The 12308-nt window shown below is 36.4% G+C and overlaps 1 protein-coding gene across 3 annotated transcripts in view; it reads left to right on the forward strand.

The window, feature by feature from the left end:
- Nucleotides 1–12308, forward strand: part of TRMT9B (tRNA methyltransferase 9B (putative)) — a 102206-nt gene that overhangs the window by 83854 nt on the left and 6044 nt on the right. For all 3 annotated transcript variants that reach the window (XM_038134739.1, XM_038134740.1, XM_038134738.1), the window contains one exon: nucleotides 10345–10499. In XM_038134739.1, coding sequence (XP_037990667.1) covers nucleotides 10345–10499 — 155 coding nt within the window. The remainder of the gene's footprint in view (nucleotides 1–10344; nucleotides 10500–12308) is intronic.

The following is a 12308-nucleotide window of genomic DNA, read 5'->3' on the forward strand; positions in this document are numbered from 1 at the left end:
TTTCATTCCCGCTGAGCATCAGTGGGAGCAGCCGGAGCTCAGGGAGTCAGCTCACCCGTGCCTTTTCTTTTGCAAAGAATTTCTGGCAGAATTCAGCAACCCTGCTGTGTTGACGTAGCGCACAGGATAACATTCCGTGCTGATATAGTTGCTCAGGTGAAACGTGCTGCTGGAGTTTATGATTTTGTGTATGAAACTCGAGAAAGAGATAAGAAAAGCATTCAGCAGCCTCTCCACGAGCAACAAAACTGGTCCTTTCAGGACTTTTTCCTGCCCCTTGATGGACCCTGCAGGGTTGGCTTCGTTTTACTAATTTGTTTTCAGTCTAGTGCATAAATATATTTATTTCAGTAATAAATGCTATTTATAGACCATGTCTTTGAACTGAGTTTGAAATCAGCCCTACATCAAGGGATAAACACTTCCCATGCAAATTCCCAGATTTGCAGGTATTTTACCATCTGTTCTGGATGGATGAATCGGAATATGGGACAGTAGAAACAGTGTAAGGCTCGGTGTTGAAAAATATTATTTGCAAATTCTTGCTTTTAGTTATTATCAATAGGCTACCTGAGGTCAGTAAGGTAATTTATAAGCATAAAGGTAAGCAGATGTCCACATGTTTGCAGTACCAGGATCTACATGGGCCAGTTCATAGGTCATAATAGCGACAGAATACTCCTGTGTGACAGAAAACCATGGCTTGAGGGCTACATGTCTCAAATATATGAAGATTAAAGAGATTGGAAAACTATTTCAGACCTCTATATGCTTATGAAGTAATTTTTAAATGAAAAAAAAATAAAGAGTAAAAACATTGGTACTTAAACAATTTTGTATTTACCTTCATAAATGGACATAGGAGTATCAACTGAATGACTGGGAGAAAAAGAGTCTAACTGTTGAAAAATAAGATAAATACTTGTGTCATAGCCAGGCTTTATGTAACTGACTTAAACTCATGTGACACAGAATCCTGGCTGATTTCTTTTTTGTCAGAAAAGTTTAAGTGGAACACAGTTGGACAAAAGGTACTGTATAACTTAGTTTGTATTTTGCTGTTGAAAAGTATTCCATTTTGAAGAAAGCTGTACATTCATATCAACATGTCATAATTTCAAAGAAGTTAATTACTTACAGCCCATATTTCTTCTAAGCTAATATTTCTTTTGATGCTCCAAATATTGATGTTTGTAGGTATCAACTTTTTTCCCCCTGTCATACAATAATTTCCTGATTTTAAGAAAAAAATAAATTACACCTAAAAAGGCCACAGGATTAAAATATTTTCCAAATAGAGAACTTCGGTAGTGTTCATGGGAAATTTCAGCTCCCCCAGGGAGCCTTTCCTTTCCATGCTGATGAGGAAAAATTATGGTTTTCAAAGCCTTTCTCATCTTTAAAACAGAGGGTTTAGAAATAACAAGTTATGTAAAAAGGTATCGCTCATACTGTAAAGCATTTAAAATGAAATAATCTTTGAGTGAAGGTCTGGTGATTTATGAAAACAAAGGATCTTTTCTAGGGATTTTGACTACAGCACCACTAGGCCTTCACACTGCTCAGTCTACTGCAGTTACCACTGGAAGAAGCTGTCGGTGACAGACACTTCACAGAGAGAAGTAACCTTTTAGTAACAGCATAATGCAGTTTTTCTGTGTCTGGGTCTAAATCTGAACCCTGATAGGATTACTGGTGTATCTTCAGGAGCCTTTGTCAGCTGCATAAACACCCAGTTACTGTTAGAGAGTACTTAAGACACTTTGGAGCACTAGCCTCAAAGACATATGAGACACCTTTTCTTTTTTGAGAAATAAATATAAATACATGATTTCCTATAACTAAAACTTACCAAAAAAGAAAAAGTGTATCAGTCAGATTTTTTTAGTTTTGTAAGATAAAATGTCATACTGGCTTTGATTTCATTCAAGTGGTTATCTCCTGAGGTAACTTAATACCTAGTACTGTCTACCACAAGATCTGTTCTTTTTAAACTGTATTTGGCAAATATGCTGAATACTGAATACATTTGTATTTGAATATTTTAAGATAGGAAATTATATGTTCACTTGTAATAAACATGATAAACAAGAGTAGTTTATAAAATGTATCCAGAGAAACCACTTAGTAGTTCTGTAATTACTGTAATTGATTCTACAACATTTTATATCTCATCTTGAGATCAAAGGTAACCATTGGCTGCCTCCATTTTAGATCCTAGTTGATAATCTGCTGCTTATCTTTCTGTCTCTGAGATTTCAGCAGAAGCTATGTTTTCAAGTAATTTAATGTCTTAAGTCAGTTTTTAAATAATTTTAAATGGGGGGGAGTTGTGTATTACAGCAAGTACTATGCAAGCACCAACAGTGATGAGCTCTATGACTGAAAAAAAAGGAAAACTATACTACATAAATTAAAACTAATCCAACTGAAAATAGTACTCTAAATGCAAACCCAGTGTGAGGAAACAGAAGAAATTTTAGAAACTGTAATCTGAGAACTGTAAAATGACATTTAGGAATAAAATATTGCTGTGAATATCCCTTGGCCTAAAGAATCAAGACGGATGGAGAGGATACTTAAAATGACACCAGTACTTGTAAAAGACCACCTTGACTGATTCATCAGGGAAGATGGAAAATACTAAATATTTAATGCTTGCTTAACTGCTGGAAAATGAGGAGACATGATAATTGTATACAAATGTTTGAGACATACAGTGACCAAGGAGAAAAAATAGCTGCATTTAAAGCTTATATGTAGATTGGCACGGTCAGGGGCTTTGAGATAGTGATGCAGGGTAAAGAGTATTTCCTGACAGGTGCTTAACTGACTTAGATTTTTAAAACCTCATTGGTGGAGGCTCCATGTCCTACCCAGTCCATAGTCATTTCCAGTGCTTTTCTGTTCATCTTCTTTTGTTTAAAGTGTCCCATCCATATCTTCCTTTTGTAGCTCAAGCTACTGTCTTTTTTCTACCTTTCATTTTTGGCAAACACGTATTTCCCTCCACTTTGCAACAGCACTTCTTGTTATGAGGTGATCTTCTCTCATTCTGGGCCAATACTCTGAAACAAATTTCTTTCCCCAGGATTTATGTGATTTCTGATCTCCTAGATATATACAGTATATAATTGTATCTCCTATTTTATTCTTCCTTGAAGTTGAATGTAATGCTTAACCTGATATGCCAGCAGTGCTAATGTAGGAGAAGGAAAATTTTATGTAACTTGCCCTATTTCTGTACGCTGATCCTGTTTTTTTTTTTCCCCTTATTTTTTGGCAACTGTATATTGCTAAAACCACCATAACAACATAACATGTATGGTGTTAAATCTGTGAAATGTTGTATGGCCCAGATCCTCTTCTGCAGAGCTGCTGCCCGTCATCCCATCCTTCCTCCTTTATTCTTTGTGCAGTTGGTTATTCTTATCAAAAAGTAATGCTTTGCTTTTGCCAGTTTTGATCTGTTTAAACATTTGAATTCTGATGCCATTATCCAGTTCATTTGGACCCTGATGATTTGGTCTCTCTGCAATTATCATGCAAAGAAATTATTGAGGGGTGTCCAAAGCATATTTCTGGACAGGTTTGCTCAGGGTATCCTTCCAGCATGATAGTGAATTTTGATAACTACACTTTAAATATCCTCTTCAAAATGGTATCGACTGTATCATTCTACTGAATTTCTAAAATCTTAAATTAATGTCCCTATTTTTTTTTAACTAGGATATGATGAGACCAGGGATTGTACATGTTGCCCTCAGTTTCTCAAAACTAATTTATTGTGGCTCTGAGACTGTCTAACCTGAGACCAGTGCAATCAGTTCCCTACCTACTGTTTATTAGGCTAGTCTAGAAAACCCTGAAATTAAAAGCCCCAACCTATTCTCTCCCTAAGTTCTTATCCCTTTGTCACTGATGCGTTGACACCTGGTGGCAATTAATATCGAATAGTGAAGAAGAAAAACCTAAACACTTTGCTCTTCTCAGCGCTACTTATTATTAGGCTTTCCTTCCTGCTTAGTAGGCCAAATTTTTCCTAGCCCCCACTTCTCCTCTGATGCCTGTACAGAGTGTTTCTGAGCAGGATCTGAAGACCCACATCAGTGCACATCCAGCATCACGGGTTTTTGACTGTGTGGGACTTCAGTAGGAAGGGACTCTGTGCTGGGAGGTGATTTGTGAGTTTTGATGCGATAGTAAAGATGAACAGACACGTAAAGGGACTGTGAAGCTTCTGCGTGACTGTGCTCCTCCTCTCAGGGCTTTTTAATGGCCAAGGGTTCATGTTTGTGCATTTTCATTTAGCAGAATGTTACCTATCTACAGAATGCAGTTTATGTACTTAGTGAAAATCTGTTTACAGTGCAACGTTTCAGGTACATAGACTATGACCCTAAATGCGAAACAGCAAGAGGAATATTGAATGATTAACTGATCCAAGAATATGCAGTGAATAGTACTAGGTTTTGTCTGAACTGGAAAACAAAGCTAACAAAATGAATGTGACAGTGAATGGCTGTCATTTTGAGTTACTAGGGCTTGAACTATAAACTTATTTTGTCCAAGGTCTTGTAAGAGCAGTCTCAGTCCTTTTAATGTTTTGCTGGGACAAAGTTCTGTGTATTTTAGTAAGGAAAAATACAATGATGGTGACTTCATTTTAATCAACAAAATTACTTTAAAATGCTCATTTCACAGTTAGTGTTTCAGCTAAAAGTGGTTCTTGTCAAATGTTTCCCAGTCTTTATTTTTTGTTTCAGAATTTCCCAAACTTTACTGGAGAAAGGGGTTTGAATCAGGATTTCAGCTCAAAAAGATTTTAGCAATGCTGCATAGAGCTCCCCTTGCTCTGATTTCAGGCTGTGCATTTTTATGGGATTAAATGGTTCATGCGTGGTTGAAATTAATTACTGGAGCTGTTAGCCTTGTGTAAGCAAATCATCTTCTATTGTATCCTCTTGCTAAACTTTCACTGCAGCTAGTTTAACTGTTCATGACAGCATTCCTATTATTTTGTTTCATTGTCATTTGTTCACTAATATTGTTTTTTGCTTTGCTTAATGATTGGCATCTGGAAGCCACTTGGTATGTCGGCTTAGACCAGTTTGTTGTCTGCATTATTGAAACGAGAAATCACTGTCAATCAGAATGGAAGTTGCTGCTATTGAATTTAAAAATTCAGTCCAAGGGTGAGCAAAGTTCTGCGAAAGAAATCTCAGGTTTGTTTTTCAGAAGGGCTGCAAAGACGTTTTGCTGTTGGAGATTAATTGGATTTTTGTCCTTGCATGGGAAAAATACTGTGGTTTATAGTCCACTAGGCCTGCACGCTCTGCTTTCTTTGCTTTGCTTTCTGGTTACCTGTATTTGAATGAAAAGACTGATAAGTTTTGGAAGTAAACTGGAAACATTTCTCACTGAATAGGTGATTCTCTCTACTCCGGAGATGGAGAAATACAAATTGGACTGTCCCACCTTTTACTTAGGTGTTATTAGTAAGAGCTGCAGGTGCATGTGTTATTGCTGGAGAGCAGGGTATTGAGGATGTAGACCTAGCCCTTGTGGTTTATTCTGTTCCATTTAAGCGATTAAATTGGTTATTGCATGTGTAATCAAGATTTATGTTGCTGTGGCAACAAAGAGGGGTACAACTGTGCTGAATTTCCTAGATCTTTGAAGCACTTCTTACCCAAAATGTTATTGAGTATTCCCATCAGCATGTGAGAACAAGTGTATCTAAGAGGGGCCCTCATTAATAGGCTGAAATCTTGCCCTGAATTGAGTGAATCCATGCTGCTCATCAAAGGGTTAGTGAAAATAGGCAGTTGCAAGAGAGAAGACAAGGAGGGCCTGTGGCACAAATTAATCAAGAGCAATTGATTTCCAGACAAATCAGAGCAATGCAGGAAAATGACAGCGTGGTTCCAAGAGGCCATTGACAAAAGCTTTGTGATGTATACTGGGTGCTGTGCTTGGCCTGCACAGAAGGGCCAGCAGGAGCTGTACAAGAGCCAGGTCAAGACTTCACAGTATTACACAGTATTGCATCAAGTTAAATAGTCGTGCTGACATAGCACATGCTAAAGGAGATGGAGGAAGTTGTAATAAATGAAAAGAACGCAGAAGATGGAAATTGTAGGTGACTGGGAGGAGATAATTTGAGGTAGGTGAGGAGGTCTGCAAGTGATTCAGAAATGCAGGTAAGTGTGAAGAGTTTTTGGTAGACTGTGGTAGAGGCAGTGTTTTTGAACCAAACACTACCTCCTGTGCTTCAGTTTCAGGACACCCCAAGCATCTGGGAGCCAGCAAATATTTTGTCCACACGAGGGTGAGGTATTTAGTACCATTAGTCACCACTGTAAATGAAATGCTTTCAAAACCAACAACAAAAATTCAAACACACTTACCCTCCCCAAAAAACCCAAAGATGATTTTTTAAAAGTGTTGGAAATAGGGGTTATTAATTTTGGTTGTTTTCATTTCAAGGTCACTTGCTGAAACGTATTTCTTACTTCAGCAGCAATAAAAAATATCCAAGCAACATGACTTTTATTAAAGCAGTATCCTTGAAAAATTAATTATCTAAAAGGTTGCAGAATGTTAATGGAATGGGAAGAAATTAGATTACCTTAGAGTCAGAGAACTCTTAGTGAGATATATAGCTATGAAAATATATATTGTTTTTGTACAATTCCTTTTACCTTCTTGGAAGGTGTAATATTTTAGGGTTTTTTGGGTTTTTTTGTTTGGTTGGTTGGTTTGTTTTTTTGGTTTTTTTTGTTTTTTTTTTTTAACAGAGAGGGAAAAGAGCAGTGTAGGAAAAAGTCAATGGACTACAACCTATTTGCTTCCAAACAATTTGTTAATGTACCACAGTTATATGTGATGGACTGGTGATCCATTTCCCTGCAAATTCAGCAGAACTGAAAATACAGTTTTCATCCAGTTTCCTCATTTATTAGACCAGCTGCAACAAGGGCCTGTTGTGATCTCATGAACAAATCACCAGGAGGATGCCCAGGAAGCACTGAAGGGAAGAGAATCCTGCTCTTCAGTTTTTATCCAAGCTGCTTGTTTGCAGTTGGTGGATGTTTGTTGAGCTGCATTCACATCTTGGGGACTTGGCAAGACTTGCTGCAGGGTCACTGAACAGCTCAGAGTGACTGAGCAGCTCAGTGCCAATTTACTGCACAGTCCCATCTCTGCTCCCAGCCTCTGCATGAGCCCTTTAGCAGGGGCATAAGTACAAGAGAAGAGGAATTGAGCATGGGAAAAGTGTCCATAATTACCACCTTCTGCTACTCTTCGCTGCTCTTATCAGACAGCTTCTGGGAAGCTTAACTGAGAACTGGAGCAGATGCTGAAGCAGTGGGATTTCTGGGCAGATTTTCATTACCTGCTTTGCAAAACACACTTTCTAATTATCCAGGACGTTAAATACAGAAGTTGGATGAAATGAACATTTTCTACAATTCATGTCCAACAGAAGCACTGACTGTTACTTTCAAAGCAAAGAAGTTGTAAGGACTGGTTTTTGTTTAGAAAGAGAAACGGGGGCATTTACTTTGGCTGGTAAAGTTACATGAGTCTAAGTTTCTGTGATTTTTTGGTGACAGTATACTTGTGTGAAAATGGTACAGCTGTGGGTCTGGGCAGACTCCTCAGGTTCCTTGTGTATTGTAAACATTGAAATGAAGAGTTTAATTGCTGGGACATTTCCTGCGGTGCTGCAAAGTAAAACCTGATAGTATTATGGATCTTGACTGGAAAGTCAAATTGGCAAGTTGGATTTCATCATGTGCCTTAATTGTTTGCCAAATATAAACAATCTGCAGGAATAGAAATTGTTACAAAATGGTGCATGAAATAATTTGTCTTTTAGTGTACTACCATTATTCTGTTATAACCAAATTATTTTCTTCCATGTTTATTTAGAATATCTAAAAATAATAACCTCTAATGATGTAAGACATGCAAGTCTCCAGCATGTTCTGTGTAGCTAAAGACTTAGTACCAGTTCCAGTGAACGAGAAAGTTAAAGGAAGAACTTAATGGTCTTGGATTCAATAAGAAGCAAAGCCAGATCTCAGTCTGCACTGGAATTCAATTTAGACATTTTAGGAAAATAGAAAAAGAAAAGACAGCGTTTGGAATTCAGTATGAATAGTTGGAAACGTTCTGCCTTTTCAGTTCTTTTTAAGAGCTGCAAAGGTTGAACGGAGAGCTTCAAGTGGAAAGATTAAAGAAAGCCCTTGGATACACTGAACCACATAGTAACTAAACATGAAATGTAAATTAGAGCAAGGAGCATATCAGGCAACAAAATAAAAGAAATGATTGTTAGTCTTTGGAATCACTACTTATAAATAGAGGACTCCTAGGCAGTTGAACAAACAAACAGAGTATGTTTTGAGGCAGAGAAAAAAGACAGCTGGAAACATGAAACATCTAATTTATTTTATTTAAGGGTCAAATAAAAACAAAGGATTGGGCTTTTGACTCTAAGGAATACTTACTTGAAATTACTGCAACTAACCCATTCTGTGTGACAACATAATTTGAAATGGATTCTTAGAAAAGTTTGATTGAGTAACTTCTGGCACATGCAATATAATTTCAAGTCTATGTTGCTTCATTTGTTCAGTCTATTACAGCTTTTCACTCTTTAATGAAACTGAAAATATGCTTAGGAGCAATGTACTATACTGTTTCTGAATTTAATTTTTTACATATATGTATATATTCATCTAGTAAAAGGTGAGCTAATGCAGGATAAAAGAAAATTGTGGATTGTAGAAAAAAAGATAAATTAAGGATTGTGAAAATATTGAACACATGTTTTGAAGAGAGGTATTAGTAGATACTACAGTCATAATTAATTAATTAATACTACAGTCAGAATAGACTGTGAAAAGTTTTAACAATTTGTCCCCACCTCTTACACAGTACCAGTGAAATGGATCAAGCCTTACATACTATTCTGTAAACATTCACATGCACTTGAAGTATGTTGTTTTTTTCAGTCACTGGGATTAACTCCCATTTTTTAAATTAAAAAGATTGTATTTGTAGGACAGGTGTAGGACAGGTCGTGTCTGTAGAACAGCTGCAGTGCTAGCTCACATTATTTATTACGCATATATTTTAAAAAATAATCAAAATGTTTTTTCTCATAGATATCATAATTTCTCATATATTCCCATCTTTTCTCTCATACTAATGTATTTCAGTACTAAAAGTGACAGGAGGAAGAAATTTTTATTATGGTTCCTAAATGTATAATATCTGAAAATCAAGGAAAGTAAATTAAAGTCTTTGCTTCTGACCTTTTCAAATGCAGTCAAAGGAGTCACTTTTATAATTTTGTCTTGATAATACATTGTTTAGTCTGTTTGATGTTTGGAAGGAGGCTCTAATCTCTGTGGAGTTCTTGGACCATTGACTAAGTTTTGTTTTAATAATGGGAAGAAATATTTCCTATATAAACGAGCAGTTTAAATTAGTTTGAAGGATGCCTTAACACTTTGGAATGTAATCTTATCAGCCTTCATCAGATACTCAAACCTCACCTGGTTGGTCCTTGGATGAGAGGATAAGTTAAGGAAGATGTAAGATTCTGCATGAAGGGATTCAGTGTCAGCATCCACTTGGTATCTGCATGAGCTCAGGGGTAATACTTAAAGTTTAAGAAGATACCATTTCTTGAATCACTAAACTAAAATACTGTGTTAAGACATGAAGATAGTGAGTGGAAGTAGGGAAATCAAGGTTTTGTTACTGAAAAAATTTACCAAACTATTCACCTCTAGAGGGCTGATAAACCACAAATCACTAATGCATGATTTAGGGGCTTAGGTTTCAGGGACCAGGCTGTATTTCAAATAACATATTAGTAGTTTGCCTATTCACATTAGCAACAACAGAAAGGTTGGTTCTTAAAATCCTGTTCACGACTGGTTGGACTGATGATTGTAAAGGTCTTTGCAAGCTAAATGATTCAATGATTCTATATCCATTCTGCACTTTCACTGAATACAGGCTCTCTTTTGCACCAGATGAGCTTTTACTATATTGGTGAACTTGGGAATGTGCCTATTCTTGCATAGGCATGTGCAGTTACATAATGCTTCACAGGGGAGGTGATGCATTCACAATTTTTCTCGACTTTCATGAAATGAAATCAGATCCTTTGAGTAAAGACTATTTTATAAATATGACTGGTAGATGGATGTAATTTATGATATAAGCATACAAGGTCCTGAATTATGCATGCCTGTAAAATATAAATTTTATGCTGCAACAGTTTGTGTTTGCTATGTATAATCTTCATTCTGTTTTCAGGATGGAACATGAGGCTACCCAGCTAGAAAAGCAGCACGTGCACAGTGTGTATGAAAACACAGCTGCCTACTTTAGTGATCTGCAGACCAAAGCATGGCCTCGTGTTAGGAACTTTCTGCTGGAACAAAAGCCTGGAAGTCTTGTTGTTGATATAGGTAAGCCATGAGGTGGCATAAAGGATTGTTTATAAGCTTTGTTAGTTTACCTGTTAATCATATTTAGCCTTCAGATCAACTGTTTTTTTAAGTTGTTGCAATTTGTTTTAATTTTTTTTTTAAGTCCCAATGCTAGATACCATATACTGCTTCTTTTAATTCTTTGGCAGTGTATCACATAGACAGTAAATAAATGTTTTCCCTTATTTTTGTTGAGCTAAATCTTAATCTATCCATTTCCCCACTGGCTTAATGGTCTTTCATTCCCCTGGAGCCCTTTTGAAAAAATTATGTTAATAGCCTAATAATTGAATATTTCAGTTTCTTTAGTTCACTTGGTTTATGTAATACCAGTCTGCAATTTATTTGTTTTCATTTGTTCTAAAACTCCTCCCAGCAAGGCTTTTTATTAAGAGACGTCTTCTGAGGTGATTGCTGTTGAAACTATTAAAAAAAAAAAGATCTGAGAATCTTCCTGTGATTCTAAATATGGACACCATATTTAGGCGTTTTCCTGTTATGGCATTGTCTTCCCAACATGTAGTATTTACACCTGGATTTTCTGTTGTTCCTGCAGACTTTCCGGGGGCTTCCAGGTGCTGGCATGGTTCCTTTGCTTCATTATGACTTCAGTCCTGTACAGCACATTGCAAAACAAATGCTCATTTGCACCACTGTGTTTTCCATACTGTTTGAACTAATAAAATACTTCTACACAGCAAGGTTTAACAAGTGTGCACAATAAATTATGCATCTGCTTTATCCTATAAGAGAAAAACATTATTTGAATATGCTGTAGGCCATAATCAGAAGGTAATATGTAGTTCTCCTGCTGCTGTTGAGCATTATACCAAAGATACTTGATGGATGTTATTTTGAGCACATAGCTAATTTTTATATGTCTGCACCATTGTCACTAGTCTCAGGAAATATCCTATGGCCTACACTCACTCAAGTGAGAGCTAGATTGATACTTCTCAGCCAAAATCTTTGCCACCTCAATAGAAGTCATTTGCATCTTAGCTGAAGTTTTTTGAGGTATTATCAGCAGTCATTGCTGAAAGCTTAAGGTCACCCTTTTGCAGGCTCCTCAAGAGAAGATCAATCCTTACAGTTGCCAATAAAAATACTCCCACTAAGGCACACAAGGTATCTTCTTTTATGAGGTTTAATAAGATCTACAGGAATCTGACAGTTGTGTTCACTTTTGGCACATATTTAAGGAGGAATTGCACTAAAGTGGCACTAGAGCCTAGTGGCACTAAAATTTTCAAATTCAGATCTTTAATTGGTAATTTTCTTTTCAGTTTAATACTACTTTTTATTAAAACATCAGTTTCTCCATTTGCCTTACTATTTTTCATTGATCAAAACACATGAAAGTAGCTTGCCCATTGTTAGCTTCAAGGAATTCACCTTCCTGATGACTCATTTAAAAGTGAATATCTGGCAAATGTAGATTTCTAGAATACTGGGATTATTGACACTATTTAGCTTCATTCCAGAGAGGACCCTGTACTTCCAGACTCTCACAGTGATTACAAAGCACTTCACCAAAAGCCACGTGTTAAGCAACTGAATCTTCCAAATTAATGATAGTTGAATAAATGTGTTCCTCTGCAAACACAATAATGAATAGTAATTTATAAAAATCTTTAAAATTTGTAGTTTTCTAACATGCAGAACTTCATGTATTATTGCATATATTCCTTGAACTGCATTAGCAATATTAATATTTTCAATTTTTCTCAAGTGTTATCTCAAAGAATAGTGCTTGCTTTTAGCTGAGAATTATGCTCTTTTTCACCA

This window comes from Motacilla alba, chromosome 4, assembly GCF_015832195.1.
Source record: "Motacilla alba alba isolate MOTALB_02 chromosome 4, Motacilla_alba_V1.0_pri, whole genome shotgun sequence".
NCBI lineage: Eukaryota > Metazoa > Chordata > Aves > Passeriformes > Motacillidae > Motacilla > Motacilla alba.